Source organism: Coregonus lavaretus (genome assembly GCF_964263955.1).
Source record: "Coregonus lavaretus genome assembly, chromosome: 24".
In the NCBI taxonomy this organism is placed as follows: Eukaryota; Metazoa; Chordata; class Actinopteri; order Salmoniformes; family Salmonidae; genus Coregonus; species Coregonus lavaretus.
The window spans coordinates 40,684,466-40,710,439 of NC_140011.1; the positions used below are offsets into that span (position 1 = coordinate 40,684,466).

At 42.7% G+C, this 25,974-nt stretch overlaps 1 protein-coding gene across 1 annotated transcript; it reads left to right on the plus strand.

The window, feature by feature from the left end:
- Positions 1 to 16,147: 16,147 nt before the first annotated feature.
- On the plus strand, positions 16,148 to 25,770 carry LOC311099879 (uncharacterized protein; the record flags this gene model as incomplete). Its single annotated transcript, XM_084140601.1, has 4 exons — positions 16,148 to 16,170; positions 20,405 to 20,492; positions 20,666 to 20,770; positions 22,001 to 25,770. The coding sequence occupies exons 3-4, from the start codon at positions 20,677 to 20,679 to the stop codon at positions 25,768 to 25,770; spliced, it is 3,864 nt and encodes a 1,287-aa protein (XP_083996727.1). The 5' UTR covers positions 16,148 to 16,170; positions 20,405 to 20,492; positions 20,666 to 20,676.
- Positions 25,771 to 25,974: the final 204 nt, after the last annotated feature.

A 25,974-nucleotide genomic window follows, 5' to 3' on the forward strand; every position in this document is an offset into this window, starting at 1 on the left:
TATTCTGCTCATGATGAATTGCATATCGTTTAACCTCAGCTAGCGATGCCACCCACCAAAGTCCTTTTAATGGTTCTGCTTATCTCTGGTCTGGTTCGAGTATGCCACTGTTTGCGTTAAACACATCTTTAACTCTCTCTAAGTACTGGCAGACAGTCTCACTATCCTTTTGTTTACACTCGTGTGCTTTAGAGAAGTCTGCATGACGATGGTAATGTTCTCTGAGGCTATTACAAAATTCAGTTATTTTCCCAACATACTCTCCGTGATCGGCCCATGGCAAAAGTGTCCTCTGGGCATCCCCTGAAACCCACTGCCCTCTAACGGCAGCCCAAACCTTACTATTCCTGTTTGGGGTGGGTCATTCCATCTACCGCTCGGGCCACATCCTCTGTGTTCATGGCCTGTCTGCTAAATGGCATATTATTATTATTATTATTATTATTATTACTGTATACATCTAAGGTTGCTGGGGCCCCTTCATTCCCTGCCAATAGATTAGGTAAGGCTATCAGTTGGGTACTGGCCCCCTCCTACTCTCTCATCTCTCTCACTGCTTCTTTCTCCTTTACACACCTTATGTATCTGTTTAAGCATGGATTCGAGTTTATCTGCGTCCAGACGTCCCTCAAAACCATACCTCTCCCTCCACCTGGGTACATAATGGAGATTTCTTCTATCCCTGGATTCCATTTTAATTACATCAAGTATTTCTCGTCCCCAGTAAATTCTGGGACCTCTTGTGAGGATTTGCCCCCCCATGGTTGGTACTGTTAAAAATCCCTTAGCCACCTCTTCTATATAACAAGTCAATTTAACAAGTAATTCAAAACAGCTTCACACCACAACACCTGGAATCACCCCTTCCTGTATATGTAATCTTGACTAGTCCCCCAGAATTATCTCATACTTTACGGAGGAATTTATCCTCACAATGTAATCTTGATAATTCCTGACAGTCTCATACAACAGGAATGGGTTCTCCCTCTTCTCTATACAACCACCTGGAACTATTCATAGATGTGACTTTTGAGCAAACATTAGGTCTCACACGTATACAACCTTACATGATTATTGGTTAACACCATCGGTAACCTGGAGTTTATAAGGCTCCAGAACGGATAGAGTTACAGCAAAATCTACAGTTGTTTGTGACTTTTGACTTTACTAATATTCTATTTCTCACACATGCTATTTTAATTCCTTCTGGTGTACTTTTTGTATTTGTTTAACCCGGATTATTTGTTGACTGTTCTATAATCTCTTACAGGTTACATCCCATAGGTGTACTTTTAATAGTTCCTTCTATTTCAACACCGGGTAGTTTATTTTGGTAATGGCCTATTACCGTGAATCGTTATGGACCCACCAACCTTAAATCGGCTACCGGCTACAACCTTAAATTGGCTACCTTAAAATGGCTACGCATTGATCAATTTGCTACTTTAAATTATGACGTTACCCTAAGTAAATATTATAGCAAGTTCTCAAATCAATTTCACCAAGTAATGAATAAAGACTACTGACCTTATCCTTGCAGCCGAGATTCAATGTAGGTTTGGATTCCGTCACCGTCTCTGTCATTAATCAGGTGTCCTCTGGCCTGTTTTAACCCTTAATTTCATAGGGCAGGACTTTCTATTTACGAATGTATCATTCGCCCGTCGACGGTTTTCAGAGTTACCTGGAATGACAGAAACAGGGTATTGGAGTCCGGCTCAGAAGGACCAAGCTGTTGTGTGAATTATTTAACAAACTATTTCAGTGTCTCTGTGCATCTCCCAAAAGGTTGTAAGTCTTTTGGGATTTAAATAACGGACAGAGTCCCAATCTGCATAGTCAGAGATCTTTATTCATTGAGAATTCTGCCATCACAATTTCAGAGTCCATCTTTTATACTCATACGTCATACAAAAAAATCCCTCCCCTCTGTAGGCGGGCTGTAGTTTTCCACTCTAAAACTGCTCTCCTGACCATCAGTTCACACACACACACATATACAGTGGGGAAGAAAAGTATTTAGTCAGCCACCAATTGTGCAAGTTCTCCCACTTAAAAATATGAGAGAGGCCTGTAATTTTCATCATAGGTACACGTCAACTATGACAGACAAATTGAGGAAAGAAAATCAAGAAAATCACATTGTAGGATTTGTAATGAATTTATTTGCAAATTATGGTGGAAAATAAGTATTTGGTCACCTACAAACAAGCAAGATTTCTGGCTCTCACAGACCTGTAACTTCTTCTTTAAGAGGCTCCTCTGTCCTCCACTCGTTACCTGTATTAATGGCACCTGTTTGAACTTGTTATCAGTATAAAAGACACCTGTCCACAACCTCAAACAGTCACACTCCAAACTCCACTATGGCCAAGACCAAAGAGCTGTCAAAGGACACCAGAAACAAAATTGTAGACCTGCACCAGGCTGGGAAGACTGAATCTGCAATAGGTAAGCAGCTTGGTTTGAAGAAATCAACTGTGGGAGCAATTATTAGGAAATGGAAGACATACAAGACCACTGATAATCTCCCTCGATCTGGGGCTCCACGCAAGATCTCACCCCGTGGGGTCAAAATGATCACAAGAACGGTGAGCAAAAATCCCAGAACCACACGGGGGGACCTAGTGAATGACCTGTAGAGAGCTGGGACAAAAGTAACAAAGCCTACCATCAGTAACACACTACGCCACCAGGGACTCAAATCCTGCAGTGCAAGACGTGTCCCCCTGCTTAAGCCAGTACATGTCCAGGCCCGTCTGAAGTTTGCTAGAGTGCATTTGGATGATCCAGAAGAGGATTGGGAGAATGTCATATGGTCAGATGAAACCAAAATAGAACTTTTTGGTAAAAACTCAACTTGTCGTGTTTGGAGGACAAAGAATGCTGAGTTGCATCCAAAGAACACCATACCTACTGTGAAGCATGGGGGTGGAAACATCATGCTTTGGGGCTGTTTTTCTGCAAAGGGACCAGGACGACTGATCCGTGTAAAGGAAAGAATGAATGGGGCCATGTATCGTGAGATTTTGAGTGAAAACCTCCTTCCATCAGCAAGGGCATTGAAGATGAAACGTGGCTGGGTCTTTCAGCATGACAATGATCCCAAACACACCGCCCGGGCAACGAAGGAGGGGCTTCGTAGGAAGCATTTCAAGGTCCTGGAGTGGCCTAGCCAGTCTCCAGATCTCAACCCCATAGAAAATCTTTGGAGGGAGTTGAAAGTCTGTGTTGCCCAGCGACAGCCCCAAAACATCACTGCTCTAGAGGAGATCTGCATGGAGGAATGGGCCAAAATACCAGCAACAGTGTGTGAAAACCTTGTGAAGACTTACAGAAAACGTTTGACCTGTGTCATTGCCAACAAAGGGTATATAACAAAGTATTGAGAAACTTTTGTTATTGACCAAATACTTATTTTCCACCATAATTTGCAAATGAATTCATTAAAAATCCTACAATGTGATTTTCTGGAGAAAGAAAATCTAATTTTGTCTGTCATAGTTGACGTGTACCTATGATGAAAATTACAGGCCTCTCTCTTCTTTTTAAGTGGGAGAACTTGCACAATTGGTGGCTGACTAAATACTTTTTTCCCCCACTGTACACACATACATACACACACACACACATGCATACACACACTTTATTAGTGTGTGTATGCATGTGTGTGTGTGTGTATGTATGTGTGTACAGTGGGGGAAAAAAGTATTTAGTCAGCCACCAATTGTGCAAGTTCTCCCACTTAGTGTGTAAAACCAGTCTATTAATGCCAAATAATACAGTCAGTCCACCCTCAAAACACTAGCTTACTAGGGATTGTTTCATTATACAGTGTACTATATATAGCTATATACCGTATTTAGCTGCTATTTAGCTGCTATTTATAAACTTGTAATAAAAATGACATATTAAATATCTGTTACGTGAATTATTTAACAAACTATTTCAGTGTCTCTGTACGTCTCCCAAAAGGTTGTAAGTCTTTTGGGATTTAAATAACGGACAGAGTCCCGATCTGCATAGTCAGATATCTTTATTCATTGAGAATTCCATCTTTTATACTCATACGTCATACAAAAAAATAGTAGGCGGGCTGTAGTTTTCCACTCTAAAACTGCTCTCCTGACCATCAGTTCACACACACACACATATATACACACATACATACACACACACACACATGCATACACACACTTTCTTATCATAGCCTACTCCCTGCATTACTCAGTTATTGCCGTTCTCACAATATTCTGCACCATGTTTTTATAACAGTTTCTCCCCTTCCTAAATTGGGAGGCCTCTTTATCTTGGTTTCTCAGTTGTCTGTAGACAGTTCTCATTGTCATTTGTCTGGCCTAACTCTTACTCACATTGCTGAGTCTTTACTGGTCCTACACTCACACATTTCTAACACATTACACACAGTTTCAGGGTGTAATAATTAGTCATTCATAATTAATCTATCAATATCCTAACAAAGTAGTCGGCATGAGGATAAAGTCAGCCACTACCCAGCAGGTTTTGTCTGGCTAATAGCCTACACCCCTCAAACTCAACTTTGGACCTCGAAGTCAGACGAGACGCTTGGCATTCAGGCCAAAGAGTTCAATCTTTGTTTCATTAGACCAGAGAATCTTGTTTCTCATGGTCTGAGTGTCCTTTAGGTGCCTTTTGGCAAACTCCAAGGGGGCCTATGTAAGTGAGGTATTTCAGTTTTTTTATTTTAAATAAATTAGCAAACATTTCTAAAAACCTGTTATCACTTTGTCATTATGGAGTATTGTGTGTAGATAGATGAGGGGGGGAATTAATTGAATCAATTTTAGAATAAGGCTGTAACGTATCAAAATGTGGAAAAAGTAAAGGGGTCTGAATACTTTACAAATGCACTGTATATACAGTACATATTAACTATGGTAATGCAGCAATACAACAGGATCTGTACATAGCCAAATAGAATGGCATTACATACACACATCAGGGATATGTATAAACATATCGCAGGAGAGAGAGAGAGAAATAATTACTTAGACAGGCGAGATTCATGGCATTCTCTCTCAGGACTGGTGGAGATGCCACAGTCATAGATCTTACTGTGCATGCGGGAGCGCTGAGGACAGTCTATGAAACGTCTAGAATCTCTCGCCATGGCTTAACAGTAGCGCCAACTATGAAAACGCAGAGGTAAAGTGGCCATACAGATACAGGCTTTAGCAATTAACTCAATCTCCAAACAAAAACCTACTGCAAAACACTCTTGCATTCAATGCAATACATGTACTTATAAATGACATGCACATGGTGTATGTGAAATATACGGTACCATTCAAAAGTTTGGACACACCTACTCATTCCAGGGTTTTTCTTTTTTGTACAATTTTTTACATTGTAGAATAATAGTGAAGACATCAAAACTATGAAATAACACATATGGAATCATGTAGTAACCAAAACAGTGTGAAACAAATCAAAATATATTTTATATGTGAGATTCTTCAAAGTAGCCACACTTTGCCTTGATGACAGCTTTGCACACTCTTGGCATTCTCTCAACCAGCTTGATGAGGTAGTCACCTGGAATGCATTTTATCAATTAACAGGTGTGCCTTGTTAAAAGTTAATTTGTGGAATTTCTTTCCTTCTTAATGCGTTTGAGCCAATCAGTTGTGTTGTGACAAGGTAGGGTTGGTATACAGAAGATAGCCCTATTTGGTAAAAGACCAAGTCCATATTATGGCAAGAACAGCTCAAATAAGCAAAGAGAAACGACATTCCATCATTACTTTAAGACTTGAAGGTCAGTCAATCTGGAAAATGTCAAGAACTTTTAAAGTTTCTTCAAGTGCAGTCGCAAAAACCATCAAGCGCTATGATGAATTTGGCTCTCATGAAGATCGCAACAGGAAAGGAAGACCCAGAGTTACCTCTGCTGCAGATGATAAGTTCATTAGAGTTAACGGCACATCATATTGCAGCCCAAATAAATGCTTCACAGAGTTCAAGTAACAGACACATCTCAACATCAACTGATCATAAGAGACTGCGTGAATCAGGCCTTCATGGTCGAATTGCTGCAAAGAAACCACTACTAAAGGTCACCAATAAGAAGAAGAGACTTGCTTGGGCCAAGAAACACGTGCAATGGACATTAGACTGGTGGAAATCTGTCCTTTGGTCTGATCAGTCCATATTTGAGATTTTTGGTTCCAACCGCTATGTCTTTGTGAGACGCAGAGTAGGTGAACGGATGATCTCCGCATGTGTGGTTCCCACCGTGAAGCACAGAGGAGGAGGTGTGGAGGTGTGGAGGTGCTTTGCTGGTGACACTGTCAGTGATTTATTTAGAATTCGAGGCACACGTAACCAGCATAGCTACTACAGCATTCTACAGCGATACGCCATCCCACCTGGTTTGCTCTTAGTGGGACTATCATTTTTTTTTCAACAGGACAATGACCCAAAACACACGTCCAGTCTGTATAAGGGCTATTTGACCAAGGAGAGTGATGGAGTGCTGCATCAGATTACCTGACCTTCACAATCACTCGACCTAAACCCAATTGAGATGATTTGGGATGAGTTGGACCGCACAGTGAAGGAAAAGCAGCCAACAAGTGCTCAGCATATGTGGGAACTCCTTCAAGATTGTTGGAAAAGCATTCCTCATGAAGCTGGTTGAGAGAATGCCAAGAGTGTGCAAAGCTGTCATCAAGGCAAAGTGTGGCTATTTGAAGAATGTCAAATGTAAAATGTATTTTGGTTTGTTTAACAGTTTTTTGGTTACTACATGATTCCATATGTGTTCTTTCATAGTTTTGATGTCTTCACTATTATTCTACAATGTAGAAAATAGTAAAATAAAAGAAGAACCCTTGAATGAGTAGGTGTGTCCAAACCTTTGACTGGTACTGTACATAAACTGCAGCAGGACTATACAGCTACAGATGTAACAAGGTAATTAGGCCTAATGAACTGGCACAAGGCAGAGGCTACCTTCTCTTTGATCTAATGTTACAGTTTTTTTTTAAAAGTTTTTTTATGTTACTGTTTGTGTGATCTAATTGGAGTGAAAAAAATGTATTAACCTATTCATCAGGCAATGACCAAATGGTGTTTGGAGTGTCAGGTGGTACTCTCTGGTGTGCAGGGCTGTCTCAGGCCATAAGATAAATAAGAGAGTCAGAGTGAAAGAAGAACTAGCCCATTTGGTGCTGACACACAGATATGCTAAAATGTGGTCTCACATGGGAAGTGCATAAGGGCCAACAAGAATCAGCCAGCGAGTGGTGTATGTGTGTGTGATGAGTGAGAGATATGAAATGATGAACTCTAGGGCCAGGTCAAGACCAAATAAAGTGGACAGTGTGCTTGACAAATCACATAAGTTGCATGGACTCATTGTGTTCAACAACATGCTTTTTGAATGACTACCCCATCTCTGTACCCCACACATACAATTATCTGTAAGGTCCCTCAATCACTGGACCTTGTAAGGTCGGGGTAATTACTTGTTCAGTAATTAAAGTTGGAAATTCAAACATTACAGATTTACCTCAATCTGCACGACATGGGCCGTCCTCGCGCTCTCTCCCAGCTTGGATAGAAAGTTGTAGTGTATAAAACCAGTCTATTAATGCCAAATAATATAGTCAGTCCACCCTCAAAACACTAGCTTACTAGGGATTGTTTCATTATGCAGTGTATTATATATAGCTAAATACCGTATTTAGCTGCTATTTATAAACTTTTTTTTTAAATGACATATTAAATAGCCTAACAAAGTAGTCGGCATGAGGAGAAAGTCAGCCACTACCCAGCAGGTTTTGTCTGGCTAATAGCCTACACCCCTCAAACTCAACTTTGGACCTCGAAGTCAGACGAGACGCTTGGCATTCAGGCCAAAGAGTTCAATCTTGGTTTCATCAGACCAGAGAATCTTGTTTCTCATGGTCTGAGTCTTTAGGTGCCTTTTGGCAAACTCCAAGCGGGCCGATGTGAGTGAGGTATTTCAGTTTTTTATTTTAAATAAATTAGCAAACATTTCTAAAAACCTGTTGTCACTTTGTCATTATGGAGTATTGTGTGTAGATTGATGAGGGGGGGGGGGGAATTAATTTAATCAACATGCACTTATTAATGACATGCACATGGTGTATGTGAAATATAAAGTACCAGTCAAAAGTTAGGACACACCTACTCATTCCAGGGTTTTTCTTTATTTTTACAATTTTTTTACATTGTAGAATTATAGTGAAGACATCAAAACTATGAAATAACATGTAGTAACCAAAACAGTGTTAAACAAATCAAAATATATTTTATATTTGAGATTCTTCAAAGTAGCCACCCTTTGCCTTGATGACAGCTTTGCGCACTCTTGGCATTCTCTCAACCAGCTTGATGAGGTAGTCATCTGGAATGCATTTTAGTTAACAGGTGTGGCTTGTTAAAAGTTAATTTGTGGAATTTCTTTCCTTAATGCATTTGAGCCAATAAGTTGTGTTGTGACAAGGTAGGGTTGGTATACAGAAGATAGCCCTATTTGGTAAAAGACCAAGTCCATATTTATCCAGAGCGACTTACAGTTAGTGCATACATTTTCATCCAGGCCTCGTGTAGCTCAGTTGGTAGAGCATGACGCTTGCAACGCCAGGGTTGTGGGTTTGATTCCCACGGGGGGCCAGTATGAAAATTAATGCACTAACTGTAAGTCGCTCTGGATAAGAGCGTCTGCTAAATGACTAAAATGTAAATGTGTAAGGGCTATTTGACCAAGGAGAGTGACTGAGTGCTGCATCAGACGACCTGACCTCAACCCAAATGAGATGGTTTGGGATGAGTTGGACGGCACAGTGAAGGAAAAGCAGCCAACAAGTGCTCAGCATATGTGGGAACTCTTTCAAGACTGTTGGAAAAGCATTCCTCATGAAGCTGGTTGAGAGAATGCCAAGAGTCTGCAAAGCTGTCATCAAGGCAAAGTGTGGCTATTTGAAGAATCTCAAATGTAAAATATATTTTGATTTGTTTAACAGTTTTTTGGTTACTACACGATTCCATATGTGTTATTTCGTAGTTTTGATGTCTTCACTATTATTCTACAATGTAGAAAATAGTAAAATAAAGAAGAACCCTTGAATGAGTAGGTGTGTCCAAACCTTTCTACATAAACTGCAGCAGAACTATACAGCTACAGATGTAACAAGGTAATTAGGCCTAAGGTAATTGCTTGCAGTCAATCACCATAATGAAGCATTAACCTTCCCAACAATTAGGTCCTCCCGAGTGGCGAAGCGGTCTAAGAGGTGTCACTACTGGCCGCGACCAGGAGACTCATGAGGCGGCACACAGTTGGCCAAGAGTCGTCCGGGTTAGGGGAGGGTTTGGCCGGCAGGGATGTCCTTGTCCCATCGCGCTCTAGCGACTCCTCGTGGCAGGCCGGGCGCATGCACGCTGACTTCGGTCGCCAGTTGTATGGTGTTTCCTCCGACACATTGGTGCGGCTGGCTTCCGGGTTAAGCGAGCAGTGTGTCAAGAAGCAGTGCGGCTTTGCAGGGTCATGTTTCGGCAGACGCATGGCTCTCGACCTTCGCCTCTCCCGTGTCCGTATGGGAGTTGCAGCGATGGGACAAGACTGTAACTACCAATTGGATACCACCCAAAAAAATCTGACCTGGAGTGGGAGGGGTCAGAATCCAAATGTGCATTCAGGCACTCTGATTGGGGCTGACAGACAGCTGAGAAGGGGAGAAATCATCCTAACTGGACTGTGTGGAAAGTCAGGTGCACAGGTATGGCCTTTTTAACAGCTGCCACTGGATTTCTTATGGAAATCCACACATCTTAAAAGGCATCAATGGGGGCTTAGTCCTGAAAAGACCTAGTTCTATCTGGAAGGACAGGCAAAGCAGAGGGGCAGAGTAGTGAAGGGACCAGACAAGGTGAGGTCCAGTCCTACTGTCCAAACTAAAAGGGCAGCTGATTTTGAGTGTCACTATAGAGAACCATGTGGGACAGGAGAGTGCTGGCTCTGGTGCACGTAAAGGGCTTAGGGGCCGCCCAGTGAAGGAGGTGCACAGAGACGCAGGGACAGTACTGGGCTACCCAATGGAATGCCACGGGTGTGGCAGTGCAGAGACGCTCAGCTGGTGCAGGGACGCTGGGGCCAATCCGTTGGCGCTGAGAACAATGCTTGAGAATTGCCAAAGCTGGAGGCGGTGGCTCGCCTATTGCGGTGGAAATATTTGGCACTCCGGCCACAACTATCATTGGCAGTTCACTGGCTACTGCTGGAGTTGATGACTCTTTCCCCACTGCTGAAGATGATGGATCCCATGGTGGAACAGGTGGGGACCCCTGGGCGACACTCATCAGGGATCTGGAGGCAGGTGCCGGCTGGGCCCCAGAGACGAGGTTAGGTGGTCTCCCACATGGGAAGGGCTGAGGCTCATCCAAGGCAGGAGGCAGGCAGCCCCCAAGAACTAAAGACAGCAGGCTCCCCGGGTCAGGGAATGGTGGGACCCTGAGGTCAGCGGGCTGAGGGCCTAGCAGGGCAGGAAACTCAGGGCCTAACAGGGCAGTGGACTTGGAACCTACTACTAAGACTGAGGACTGCAAGCCAGGTATGGTGGGACGCTGCAAACCTAGCTGAGCAGGGAACTTATAGCCTAGCACTAGTTTAGGCGACTGGTCGCGGCTAAGACTGGGGGCTGTGAACTGGCTAGAGGCAGGGACTTCACACCTACAGGAGCAGATTATGCAGATTCTAGCGAGACTGGAGACCCAGGGCCTAGAACTAGGGAATACGTTTTGGTGTGTGTAGCACTGAGGGAGCTGACTGCTTGTTGATTGAGGCTGGGGGCTGCGGACCAACTGAGGGCAGATGCTGCAGACCTAGTGGGGCAGAGAACCAAAAGCCTGTGGACTGAGGGCCGACTAGAGCTGTATACACAGCAAAACTAGAACGGCTGAAGTCTGGCAGCCTAGTGCTGATAATGATGGGCCTGACAGGGAAACTGACTCTGGACCTGCTAGAGAAACTGACTCTTGCCTGGCAGGGAAACTGACTCTGGACCTGCTAGAGAAACTGACTCTGGCCTGGCAGGGAAACTGACTCTGGACCTGGCAGGGAAACTGACTCTGGACCTTACAGGAAAACTGACTCTGGACCTGACAGGAACACTGACTCTGGACCTGACAGGAACACTGACTCTGGACCTGACAGGGAAACTGAATCTGGGCCTGACAGGGGCAATGACTGAGGGCTAGGAGAGCAGTCGAGCTCTGGGACTACTGGAGAAACGGGTACCTTTGAGCCTAGTGGGGCAGGAGCCTGATGACCCACCTGAGCTAGGGACTGAGGGCAGACTAATGCTGGAGATAGCAGGCCTAGTGCAGCTGGAGACTGAGGACCTAGTGCTAGGGACTGGGGCAGACGAGGGCTGAGGACTGAGAACCCAGCACAGGTAACTTGTGGCTTAGCGGGGCAGGGGGCTCTAAACCTGACGGGCTAGGCAACTGCCACCAAATAAGGCAGAGGGCTGCGATCTGAGCAGGGCAGGAAACTGCGGACCTGACGGTGAAGCGAATGTCGGGCCTAGCTGTGCAGGACACTGCGGACCTGACGGTGAAGTGAATGTGGGGCCTAGCTGGGTAGGATACCTAGGGCCTGGCAGAGCAGCAAATTTAGGGGGTACTAGTGCAGGGAACTGTGGACCTAGAACAGCAGATGACTGGTGACCTAGCATTATGGCAAGAGTCCAAGAACCTAAGTCAGAACAGTGTGAACCTGAAACTATGGCCAGAGACTGAAGGCCGGTTATGGACAGAAACTGAGAGCCTACCAAGTGGGCAGGATAGACTGGACCTACCGGGAAGGTAGGGAACTCTAGACTTACTTGAGAGGCAGGAAACGTAAACCCTGCGAGGGAGGCAGGGAACTCTAAACCTGACTCTACCAGGAAGGAGGGCAACACTGACCACACTGGGAGGGAAGGGAACTCTGACCTTACCAGGAAGAAAGGGAACTCTGACCCCACCGTGGAGGCAGGAAACTCTGACTAGCACGGTGTTGGCAGGCGAGGCAGGAGAGGCCTCAACTTCCTGGCTGCACTTGCCATCTGCAGTAGCTGCAGGCTGTGGCTCCATCCTAGGAGCGGGGGAAGAATCCACTGCGGGCTTGGACTCTGGGCCCAGAGCAAGGAGGGGCTCCTGAGGGAGAGCAGGTGCAATCTTTGTGGCTGAATGTTCCAGGGTGGCAGACAGTCAAACCTCGGGCACCCGAGCGTCTGCCTCGACCAGCAGGGGGTCCCACTGGAAGGAGAGGACAACTCCACAACTACAGCCAGAACAGGCCCCATGGCAGTGGCTGACTGTGTCTCCACGACTGGAGCGGGAGTCTCCTTGACTGTGGCCAGTCGAGGAGCTGGTTGAGGGGGGTGCAGATCTTGGTGTTGTGGACTGTGCACTCTGGAGTTGTCTTGGTCTGATGGGGAGCTGGGCAGCTCTGGTGGCTTGGGTTCGGGGGACCTAGCAGGACGTTGGTTGAGACAAATGCACAGACAAATGTGCATTCAGGCACTCTGATTGGTGTAAACCAAGAGGCTGTGACAGACAGTTGAGAAGGGGAGAAATCTCCATAACAGGACTGTGGGGAAAGTCATGTCCACAGGCATGGTCTTTTTTACACACCTGGTCTCCTGAAGTCCTCCTTTTTTGTGTGCATATGTTTTCACCATGGCCTGTAGGTAAAGGTTGCACGCCCGACTTTCTATACTGAGTATTGCCAACCCAGACAGTAGTACTTTAAAGTATTTTTACTCAAGTACTTTACACCACTGGTCGGCTCAGAGATTCGAAACAGCAACCTTTCTGGCCCAATGCTCTTAACCACTAGGCTACCTGCCGCCCTCACGGCATATGTTCACGAATATCCGCTTACTTTATATAGCAGTATTTGTGTTAAGGAAGTCTGCCAGAGCAGAGGCAGAAGGGATGATTGCTCGTTCTCTGGTTACTTTGTAACTGCAATTACAGTGTAACAAGTATTGTAATGGCTCATTGTTACAATTAGTTACATTGTACTTGTAACCCTAACACTAACAATTACTAACCCTAAATAGAGTTTAAGTACAGTTTAATAATGAATAATGATAACAATACTTACACTGTAAATACATGAGCAGTTACACAGTAATAAGGGCATATATAGAGGCTAAGTCCTGAATGGCACACTATTCCCTACATAATGCAGTATTGGGCCCTGGTCAAACTTTTTGCCTCATACAGGAAATAGGGTGCCATTTGGAATGCACTAAGACTGTTTGAGCAATAAACAATTTTAGGGCTACTGTATCAAGCATGCTGAAACAGAAGGAAGGTGATATATGTTTTACAAAAAAACAACAACAAAATAACAAGTGCAACACAGTCTCATTCAACTCTTGCAATAAACTGCAAAAAAAGTATTTGCATCAGATTTCATGCATTTCTTGTTTTTATTTTTGTTCCACTTAATTAGTGGGAAAATACACATTTGTGCGACTTCATTCGTAGGAAAATACATGATATTTGGCAAACTTCGGAAACAATCTTTTGAAAGTTATTGGAGCAATGAATGATGGGCAATGGTGTTCTACACTGCTTTTCTATGTGTCCCCCATTAATTTATATAAAAAAAATAAAAATAAACGTGTTGGCCTCCCGAGTGGCGCAGTGGTCTATCAGTGGTCTAATCAATAAATGTGGGGAAAATAGAAGACCTGCAAAAAAAAAATCTGTTTGGTTTAAATGCCCCTGATGCAACTGCATGTTATTTGCTGCTCAGATGGGTGCATTTCCAACTACACTGAGAATACATAGAGGTTGCATCCCAAATGACACACTATTCCCTTTATAGTGCATCATAGGGCTCTGGTCAAACATTTCGCATCATATAGGGAATAGGGTGCCATTTGGAACGCACTAAGAGTGTTTGAGCAATAAACACACGTAGGCCTACTGTATCAAGCACTCTAAAAACAGATGGAAGGTGTCATGTGATTTACAAGAAGACCACATATGGGGATGTGAGATGTTTTTTTTACAATAAAATAAGATATTAAAAAACAGGTTGCAACAGTCTCACAATCAATTCGTGCAATAAACTGCAAAAAGTTTTGCATCAGATTTCGTGAATGTTTTTGAATTTTTGTGCCACTCAATTCGTGGGAAAATATACACTTTTTTTGTGCAACTTCATTATCAGGAAAATACATGTTTTTTAGGCAAACTTCGGAACAATCTTTTGAAAGTTATTGGAGCAATGCATGATGGGCATGTGTGTGTTTGAGCAATAAACAAACGTAGGCCCCCTTGGCATTTTTCCTATTTTGTTGCCTTACAACATGGAATTAAAATTGATTTTGGGGGGGTTTGTATAATTTCATTTACACAACATGCCTCCCACTTTGAAGATGCAAAATATATATTTTTTGTAAAACAAACAAGAAATAAGACAACAAAACACAACTTCAGCGTGCATAACTATTCACAACCCACCTTTTGCAGCAATTACAGCTGTGAGTCTCTTGGGGTATGTCTCTATAAGCTTGGCACATCTAGCCACTTGGATTTTTGCCCATTCTTCAAGGCAAAACTGCTCCAGCTCCTTCAAGTTGGATGGGTTCCGCTGGTGTACAGCAATCTTTAAGTCATACCACAGATTCTCAATTGGATTGAGGTCTGGGCTTTGACTAGGCCATTCCAAGACATTTAAATGTTTCCCCTTAAACCATGCGAGTGTTGCTTTAGCAGTATGCTTAGGGTCATTGTCCTGCTGGAAGGTGAACCTCCGTCCCAGTCTCAAATCTCTGGAAGGCTGAAACAGGTTTCCCTCAAGAATTTCCCTGTATTTAGCGCCATCCATCATTCCTTCAATTCTGACCAGTTTCCCAGTCCCTGCCGATGAAAAACATCCCCACAGCATGATGCTGCCACCACCATGCTTCACTGTGGGGATGGTGTTCTCGGGGTGATGAGAGGTGTTGGGTTTGCGCCAGACATAGCGTTATCCTTGATGGCCAAAAAGCTACATTTTTGTCTCATCTGACCAGAGTACCTTCTTCCATATGTTTGGGGAGTCTCCCACATGCCTTTTGGCGAACACCAAACGTGTTTGCTTATTTTTTTCTTTAAGCAATGGCTTTTCTTCTGGCCACTCTTCCGTAAAGCCCAGCTCTGTGGAGTGTGTGGACAGATACTCCAATCTCCACTGTGGAGCTTTGCAAATCGTGGATATATCTTTGGTCTCTCTGTTGCCGTTCTGATTAATGCCCTCCTTGCCTGGTCCATGAGTTTTGGTGGGCAGCCCTCTCTTGGCAGGTTTGTTGTGGTGCCATATTCTTTCCATTTTTTAATAATGGATTTAATGGTGCTCCGTGGGATGTTCAAAGTTTCAGATATTTTTTTATAACCCAACCCTGATCTGTACTTCTCCACAACTTTGTCCCTGACCTGTTTGGAGAGCTCCTTGGTCTTCATGGTGCCGTTTGCTTGGTGGTGCCCCTTGCTTAGTGGTGTTGCAGATTCTGGGGCCTTTCAAAACAGGTGTATATATACTGAGATCATGTGACAGATCATGTGACACTTAAATAAAGTCCACCTGTGTGCAATCTAACTAATTATGTGACTTCTGAAGGTAATTGGTTGCACCAGATCTTATTTAGGGGCTTCATAGCAAAGGGGGTGAATACATATAAACGTACCACCTTTCCGTTATTTATTTTTTATAATTTTTTGAAACAAGTTATTTTTTTCATTCCACTTCACCAATTTTGACTATTTTGTGTATGTCCATTACATGAAATCCCAAAAAAATTCCATTTAAATTACAGGTTGTAATGCAACAAAATAGGAAAAACACCAAGGGGGATGAATACTTTTGCAAGGCACCGTATATCAAGCACTCTGAAACAGTTGGAAGGTGTCATGTGATTTACAAGAAGACCACATATGAGGAAGCGAGATGTGTTTTACAAAAAAAAAAGAAATTAATTGCAGACAGTCACGTAAGATGGGGGGGGGGGGGGGGGGGACATTGTTTTAGGACTATAAAATGGGATCAAACCCCGGGCTACATCGATCAACAAACCTCTTTGGCACAGACGCGTCGTTTCATCCGAAGACCTTGACGTATGTTTTATACTTACTCTTTTATATGTATTTTTAAGTTTGAACTTTGTTACATTTCGTAATTTATGTCTGATTGACATCCATCTACAAGCTTCATTGTCTTAAGGTACAGATGTAGGATCTTAATTTGATAACTCTTTTGTTGCTGCGAATTATCCTGTAGAGTCGGAAATGCAAAAACATTTTTTTTTTTTTTAAGGCTTCTACAATTTTTCATTTACACTTTGAAATGTCAGACTTGATTTGCCCTAAAAAAATGTACAGTGGGGAAAAAAAGTATTTAGTCAGCCACCAATTGTGCAAGTTCTCCCACTTAAAAAGATGAGAGAGGCCTGTAATTTTCATCATAGGTACACGTCAACTATGACAGACAAATTGAGAAAAAAAATTCCAGAAAATCCCATTGTAGGATTTTTAATGAATTTATTTGCAAATTATGGTGGAAAATAAGTATTTGGTCACCTACAAACAAGCAAGATTTCTGGCTCTCACAGACGTGTAACTTCTTCTTTAAGAGGCTCCTCTGTCCTCCACTTGTTACCTGTATTAATGGCACCTGTTTGAACTTGTTATCAGTATAAAAGACACCTGTCCACAACCTCAAACAGTCACTCTCCAAACTTCACAATGGCCAAGACCAAAGAGCTGTCAAAGGACACCAAAAACAAAATTGTAGACCTAGACCAGGCTGGGAAGACTGAATCTGCAGTAGGTAAGCAGCTTGGTTTGAAGAAATCAACTGTGGGAGCAATTATTAGGAAATGGAAGACATACAAGACCACTGATAATCTCCCTCGATCTGGGGCTCCACGCAAGATCTCACCCCGTGGGGTCAAAATGATCACAAGAACGGTGAGCAAAAATCCCAGAACCACACGGGGGGACCTAGTGAATGACCTGCAGAGAGCTGGGACCAAAGTAACAAAGCCAACCATCAGTAACACACTACGCCGCCAGGGACTCAAATCCTGCAGTGCGAGACGTGTCCCCCTGCTTAAGCCAGTACATGTCCAGGCCCGTCTGAAGTGCATTTGGATGATCCAGAAGAGGATTGGGAGAATGTCATATGGTCAGATGAAACCAAAATATAACTTTTTGGTAAAAACTCAACTCGTCATGTTTGGAGGACAAAGAATGCTGAGTTGCATCCAAAGAACACCATACCTACTGTGAAGCATGGGGTTGGAAACATCATGCTTTGGGGCTGTTTTTCTGCAAAGGGACCAGGACGACTGATCCGTGTAAAGGAAAGAATGAATGGGGCCATGTATCGTGAGATTTTGAGTGAAACCCTCCTCCCATCAGCAAGGGCATTGAAGATGAAACGTGGCTGGGTCTTTCAGCATGACAATGATCCCAAACACACCGCCCGGGCAACGAAGGAGTGGCTTCGTAAGAAGCATTTCAAGGTCCTGGAGTGGCCTAGCCAGTCTCCAGATCTCAACCCCATAGAAAATCTTTGGAGGGAGTTGAAAGTCTGTGTTGCCCAGCGACAGTCCCAAAACATCACTGCTCTAGAGGAGATCTGCATGGAGGAATGGGCCAAAATACCAGCAACAGTGTGTGAAAACCTTGTGAAGACTTACAGAAAACGTTTGACCTGTGTCATTGCCAACAAAGGGTATATAACAAAGTATTGAGAAACTTTTGTTATTGACCAAATACTTATTTTCCACCATCATATGCCAATAAATTCATTAAAAATCCTACAATGTGATTTTCTGGATTTTTTTTCCTCATTTTGTCTGTCATAGTTGACGTGTACCTATGATGAAAATTACAGGCCTCTCTCATCTTTTTAAGTGGGAGAACTTGCACAATTGGTGGCTGACTAAATACTTTTTTCCCCACTGTATCAACCCCTATAAAAATGTCACTTAATTATAATCCACATAATAATTCACATTTCCTGTTGCATTTTCCTGCTGTAGCAAACTGGCTCAAATAAAGAGACCATTCTTTAATTTTTACGGGTCTAGGGAAATTATAATTGATTGTTAAAACTATTAGATGACTTTTTATGTATACACAGATTGCTTTAAAGTACTATATATAATTGCTCCTGTAAGTCGCTGTGGATAAGAGCGTCTGCTAAATGACTAATTATTTATTTATTTATATTTGGTTGGATTTTATTGAAAGTTTATTACATGTATTTTTTTTTTACAAGTAAAAACCTACCCTGAATACTGAGGAATTTGCAATGTCAGAACATTTCAGAATAGGTCTTTTAAAAAAATGGTGGGAAATTATGAAAAAATGGACAGTTAGTGTTTGAAGTAAAGTCTAGGTGACTGAGATTTCTAGTCATAGTTTGGGGCTTTTGCTTTTCATAACTTAAATAAGTAAACCTAACTGTTCCCTGTTTAGTCCACTTCCCTCTGAGATTTTAAAATGACAAGTGACAGAGTAGACCAGAATATCACAAAGTTGAAAAGCAACAGTGTTATCATTTCTGTCTTACTTCCTGCCTAAAGATCATGTGTATGCGTGCCGCCCACGGTCTTAAACCTCTGTATAAAGCTACATGTGCAGCTCCCATAGGTCCCCCGTGTGTTTCTGACCACATATCCACAATACTAACACAATTAAAATGCTAAGTATGACAAATAGCCAATTGATGCTCAGAAAAGTATTGAATAGAGTGTCATATGCTCTCCTTTTTAAGTAAAACATTCCTTGTCTGTTTTTGTTTGCTTTGACATGTCACCTCGAAGAATCAGTGCAGTTAAGTCTAACCTACAAAACCTGCAAGAAAATACTTAGAAAATGGGTGGAAGTCATACAGTTGAAGTGGACCATGAATCCCGACACCGGGCAGACGTGGCAGAAGCAGAAAAGAGAAGATTTGAGCAGGAATGCCTTCGGCTCAAGGAGGAGAAAATGCGAATGGAAAGAGAACAACAGATGGGCAAAAAACAACGAGAGGAGCAGGAGAGGCAGAGAAAAATACAACTTGAATCCAAAAGAAAGCAAGAGGAAGATGAAAGGACCAGGATACATAAAGAACTGAAAGCATAAAAAAAAGAGATGAAACTGAGGGAAAATAAGATGATAAAACTGTAGAAAATACATTGATGAGTGGACTAGAGAATATTGTTCATTAATGAAAACGTTACTCTGAATATGGCAGCAGCTAAAAGTCACTTTAAATTACTGTAGCTATAAGGAGTACTCTTTCTCTATTCTAAAATATTTTAAAGTAAAAGCTATCTATTTTTGTTTGTTTGTTTTGTGATATCTCCCTTCAAAGTATACATGGAAGAAGAAAACTAGGAAATGTGACAACCGAATTACCACAGCCAGTGGATGAGGCAAAGGCTGAACAGAGAATAATTAAATGTCGATAGAACAATTCCAGGAGAACAAAGCAAGTATGGAGGCAGAGCCAGAAAGAAAACTCATTCAGGACGAATTCGAACGAGTCTAGATGGAGAAATTAAGATGTCAGGACAACTAAGGCAGGACCAAGGCAAGAGGAGAAGAAATCTATTGAATCCCAAAGAAAGCAAGACAAAATGCCTACGTGACAAACAAAAGAGACTATTAACTCAAATTATTTGATATCTTGAGCAATAAAAGCAAGTTTATGAGTGCTTTTGTATTGGCCTTACCTTTCTTGTAATTGTAATTGTAAGTCATTCTCTTGACTGGCGATAGCAGTAAGGTCTCATCACAAACAGTCATATATTTTTGCTATAACTGAATAAAGTATCATTCATATTTCTGCATCTGTTATTATTTCTTGAATTCTTAATTTTTTTTTTGTGTCATACTTAAACCTCATTTAGACATTTCAAGATTTTTGATTTATATATTATTATTTTTAATAAAGTGCAAATCATTTCATTATATTTATACCTTTAAAACATATGTTTTTTCCCCGCTGGCTTTGGCTACAGTATAGATTATGATTAAATAAATTATTCAGGTGTACTTGTTTTGGTCTTATAAAGATAATGTATGTCTACTGACCGTTCCAAAGATTATGTTATCCATATGACTATCTGTGACTACTCCCTTATTAAATTTACACCAGCAGAAAAACAGTGTGCAGTTCTTGAAATGCACTTAACACAAGGTTCCCATGCCATTGTGGACTCTGAGACCCCAGAGTTCATGCTCACTTGGGATAATGTTTATGAAAGAAGAGCAGCATTTACACTACATTATGTTTATCCAAAAGTAAACAGTATTAATTTTTAAGTGTTTTTCCTGATGTTTCTCGTTACAGAGGCGTAGCCTGGAAAATCGAACGCTGAGCATCAAGGCTCGCCTCCCATCCCAGAAGAGCAACACAAGACTGAGGAGGAGACAGAAATGTGAGTGATTCAGATGTCTGCATCTTACGTCTGTCTTTTGTACCTTTGTTATTCCAACCTAAAGTTTAACTCCCCTAGATGTAAAGCTCTGCATTCTTCTAAATGCTTCTACTATACAATAGTTCTGAAGTATATATAGCTGTGCATAAACCCCTGCTCGGATGTGTTTTCAGAACACTGAGTCATGTCTGACTCTGAAACCATTGAGATAGCCGCTCTCGGCCGACCATTCCAGCTGGGGATGCTGTATGACTGCCGCAGGGATGTCCTCATTCCAGGTACGGAAAACTATTACATTCATTGACTGTGCTTCCACCATAGAGTTGGATAGACTTGTCCCAAATCCTGTTCTAGCATGGGCAGCGTCATTGAGGGCTTTCGCCATTTTAAAGTAGTCAAGTTGGTGGGACTTGCATGGGTTACAGGAGCTACAAGTAAAACAATGCCACCTTGTGGAAACTAGGTGAATTGCAACAACAGCCTGAATTCAAATAACTCCCCCACCACTTCCTTAAGTTTTACTTTCAGCTTTGAACAGCTGAAAATACAATATATGTCATTATTGACAACATGTTTCACAGCGATTTAGATGATTTTCTACACTAAAGATTGCTTGTTTTGTCACATAAACTGACATGTAGAATATGTAGAATTGTAGCAACCAGGTAAAGGCAGAGCGATTTCTAAACGCTTGCCCCAGTTTGCCATTGTTGGTTGTGCTCCTGAGGAGATGACCTCGCCTCTAAATGATGCTGATGGAAGAGAGGGAGGGTGCAGCCTTCCTATTTGACAACAAAAGACAGACAGGCCTGCACTATCAGAATGCAATTTTGTGTGGGCCTTGTGAAACACTATAATTTCATGTTATTATTAATGCAGACATTTTATGGACATTTTCTTAAATTACAATTAAAAAATGTTACATGTAGCTCCTTTAAGGAAGGATATCAGAATTCCATTCAGGTCAGCAAGAGGGGTCAGCCAATAAATTATATTTCTGACCAAACATTCTATACCTGCAGGTGGAAGTAAATCATCATCCTTGGCTTTATACCTGTTCAGACTATACAAACCGTAGCACAGTTTTTTTAACGAACTGCCAATACACTCATAAAAGTATACTAAGAAGAAATTGACTACTTTTAAATGGATAGCCCTCAATGGCGCTACAGATATTGTCACAAAAGCATCCATTGCAAAGACAGGAGATGAGCTTTCTTGTACATCTCTATGGTCATCACAGAGTTAAACAAGCTAGAGGACCCACTTGGGACAAAATACTGATAGCATGCAACATTTTGCAGTAGTCATATACAGTTATGCTGTCACAGAAGTGATCAATGGCAAAGATAGATGTAGCTTTTCTAACTACGGTTGTCATGTCACCTAGAATAATTACTTTGATGAGTTCTTTGAATGAAACCATGTTTACATATATAAACAATTCTGCATGTACATGTTTTTTTCACAATAAAAGTTATTTCTCATTCTCTCTTTTTAAACTGCAGGTATCACACTCTGGGATTCTGAAATACTACAGAAAGACATAAATGTCTCTCCACAACCTAACACTGATTTCAAAATCATTGCTTCTGACTCAAGTGAAGACAAGTCAGAAGCTTTGAATGTGTCTGCATCTCTTGAGGCCAGTTTTCTTGGTGGCTTAGTCAGTGTGAAGGGTTCTGCTGAATTCCTACATGATAAAAAGACCTCAAAGCGTCAGTCCAGGGTTTCTCTGCAGTACCGTACCACCACTCGCTTTGAGCAGCTGACCATGGACCACCTGGGGGCAGGAAATGTGAAACACTGTAATATCTTCCGAGAGGGCTCTGCCACCCATGTGGTGACTGCCATTCTCTACGGTGCACAAGCTTTCTTTGTTTTTGACCGTGAGGTTTCCTCAGGAGAAAACCACCAGGATATTCAGGGAAGCCTGCACGCCGTAATAAAGAAGATCCCCTCCATTACAATAGAAGGGCAGGCATCACTGAAGATGAGCGAGGAAGAGAAGAAACAGACCAATACATTCAGCTGCACTTTCCACGGTGATTTTGCACTAGAAAACAACCCTGTCACATTTGAAGACGCCACCAGGCTGTATGCTGGCCTAGCGCGTCTGCTAGGGGAGAATGGAGAACATGCTGTGCCCATGACTGTCTGGCTCTATCCTCTCAAGAACCTGGACTCTGCAGCTGCCCAGCTAGTCAGGCAGATCAGTGTTAGCCTGGTGCGTCGCGCACAGCGAATCTTGGACGGGCTGGACAACACTGATGTAAAATTCCAGGACATGATGAAAGAAGGCATGGCTATCAAGTTCCCTGAAATCAAAGCCAAGCTCAGCAAGTTCAGGGACTTGTGCTCAGAGTACAAGCTGGTTTTCCAGAAAGGTCTTTGCAAGGTTCTTCCCCACATAAGAGGAGGAGGTATGGAGGAAGAAGAACTGATAAAAATGCTCAACAGCAAGGAACGCTCTCCATTCCAGAATGACCTTATGATCACGTACCTGGATGACAGAGAGAGAGAGATTAATGTCGTCAGCTCTTACCTTGACATAATGAAAGAGGTACAAGTTGTGTACTCAAGCAGTGAATTGGATGGAATAGTGCTTGATCAAGCTAAAAATCATGTAGTGTGTTTTGCATTCTCCTCTTTGAAGGACAAAGACGAGTATGTGGTAGACTTGGAGAACTACTTGCTGGAAGAATCAAAGAGTGATTCTTCACTGATACCTTACGACCCCAACACAGCTGGGAAATCAGCAGCAGAAAAGTGGTTTCGCTCAGGGGTGGTAACCACCCTAACCAGGCAAACCATAAATCTGTTCCTAGACTTCAAAGAGTCAAACAAAGACAGAGAAAATATAGCATTCTGCATTGCATCAATTCCAAACAAATTAATCACTGCATCCTCCATCCATGTCTATGAGAGAGGGACACTGTTGAGTCCCCAGTTTGAACTGCCATCGAAGCCAGGTGTCCCCACCATCAAGAGTCTGGAACATGACTGTGTCCACGTGCAAATCAACCCTCCCAACCTTGGCGTCAAGTCTGTGGAGTCGTACCAGGTTTTGTACCAGGCTGTGCAGGCTGAATCTGAGTGGACAGAGGTCAAAGCTGATGCTACCACTAGCCAGGTCACCATCAGACGTTTGGACCCCTATAAAGACTATCGCTTCAGCTGCAGGGCAGTGTGTAGACCTGGTGTGAGCCTCTCCAGTGACTGGACAGAATACTCCAGGACCCGCCCATGTAGCCCCCCTGGACCAACCAGAGAGAAGATTCTAGAATCTGAAAGTATCAGAGTGAACTGGGACATTCCTACCATGGTGGGAGACGATGTTGAAGTCATTGGCTATGAGGTTGACTACAGAGAGTGTGGGAAGGCTGTTGACGATAAGACGTGGCACACCATCAAAACCACCACCAGAGAGTGCATACTGGAAGGTCTAAAGGCTGAAACTGCATACACTGTCAGAGTCTCTGCTAACTGTGGCGAAGCAGGGAAGAGTCTACCCAGTCCTGAGGCAGTGCTGACTACCATTAGGGCTGATGCCCAACCGAAGAGGAGCAAATCAACAGGAGCAAAAAGTGAGGAATTTCTGAAGAAATCAGAGAGGGTTAAGAAAGGCAACCCTTCAATCCATAGGCTGAATCTGGAACACAAGTTGGGTGTAAAGGAAAGTTTTGAACAGTACACATTTGGAGGGAAAGTTGAGAAAGGGAATAACAAGGTAATACTGCTTCTGGGGTCCACAGGTGCAGGAAAAACCACTCTGGTCAATGTCATGATCAACTACATTCTTGGGGTAAAGTGGGAAGACCACTACCGCTTTAAGCTCATCCATGAGGTGACCAACAGGTCACAGGCTGAGAGCCAGACTTCAATCGTAACATCATATGAGGTCTACAATCAACCAGGCTTTCAGATTCCTTATTCCCTGACCATTATTGACACACCAGGGTTCGGAGACACTAGAGGAATGGCATATGATAAACTGATCACAGAGAAAGTGAAGGAATTCTTATGTAACCCTTTAGGGATTGATCACATTGACGCAGTCTGCTTTGTAGTGCAGGCATCCCTCGCCCGTCTCAGTGCAAATCAGAAATACATATTTGACTCCATCCTGTCAATATTTGGAAAGGACGTTGCTGAAAACATCCTGATGCTCGTGACATTTGCTGATGGGAAAGACATACCTGCTCTGGAGGCCATCCAAGCTGCAGACCTTCCCTGTAAGAAAAACAAGGATGGACTCCCAACCCATTTCAAATTCAACAATTCAGCTCTGCTCTATCCGAAAGTAGAAGACAAAAGCTCTGCTGGAGATGGTTCAGAGGATGATAATGAGGAAGGGCTAAAGAGGCTGGTCTGGAAGTCAACTTTTAAGCAGATGAAAGCTTTCTTCAAAGACTTGGAAAGCAGTGAGAGCAAAGATCTAACAATGACCAAAAAAGTGCTGGAAGAACGTGATCGTTTGGAGAAGGCCATGACACAACTGACCCCTCAGATCACAGCAGGTCTGTTAAAGCTGAATGAGATCAAAACGTTCAAACGGTGCCTGGAGAACGAGGACATGAACTTGAAACAGAACCAAGACTTTGAGACAGAGGTAGAGGTTCTAGTTGCTAAGAGAACCAAATTAAGTTCTTTTGCTACAAACTGCCTCGTATGCAAGTTCACATGCCACACCAGCTGCTTTCTCCCTAACGAGGATGAAACCAAACAATGTGCCGTGATGGATGATGATGGTAACTGTGTCATGTGTCCAGGAAACTGCTCTTACCATGACCACGAGAAGGAAAAAGCCTTATGGACATATGTAACTAAGACAGAGAAAAGGACCATTAAAGAGATGAAGGAAAACTTCATAAAGGCACAGGGCAAGTTTATGAACAGCAAGCAGATGCTGGACAAGATTGAAGATGAGTATGTTTTAATCGAGGACAAGCTGATGTACTTGATCAAGCTGTCCTCCAATTGTCTTAAGAGGCTGAATGAGATCGCACTGAAGCCAAGCTCTCTCTCCACTGTGGAGTACATCGAGATACTCATTCGCACTGAGGAGGACGAACGCAAGCCAGGCTTCGAAGATCGCATCGTAGGGTTGAATAAAATGAAGTATGAGTCTGAGCTTCTGGAGAAGATAGCAAGAGGAGAGAAACTACTCCCTGATGAGCGATGCAGGTTTAAGGAGAAACAAGACAGACTGCAGAAGATCACAAAAAGAGTAAATCAAATGCAGAAAGTTGTCAGTGTTTGGCCAGGGAAGAAGTAGGCCTAACTCAAAGTCAAAGTCCATGACCTCGCCCTGCTTCTGACCAAGTGGCACTCTCGGTGGCTTGCGCGAATCAAGTGAACGGGTCATAACTCAGTTAAAGTTGTAGTATTAAATCAGACATATCTCTAGACCCACTCAATTATCCGCTTACTAGGGTTGATTGCAATGCTTTGTATTACTCTCAGTTGACACATTTTCAAC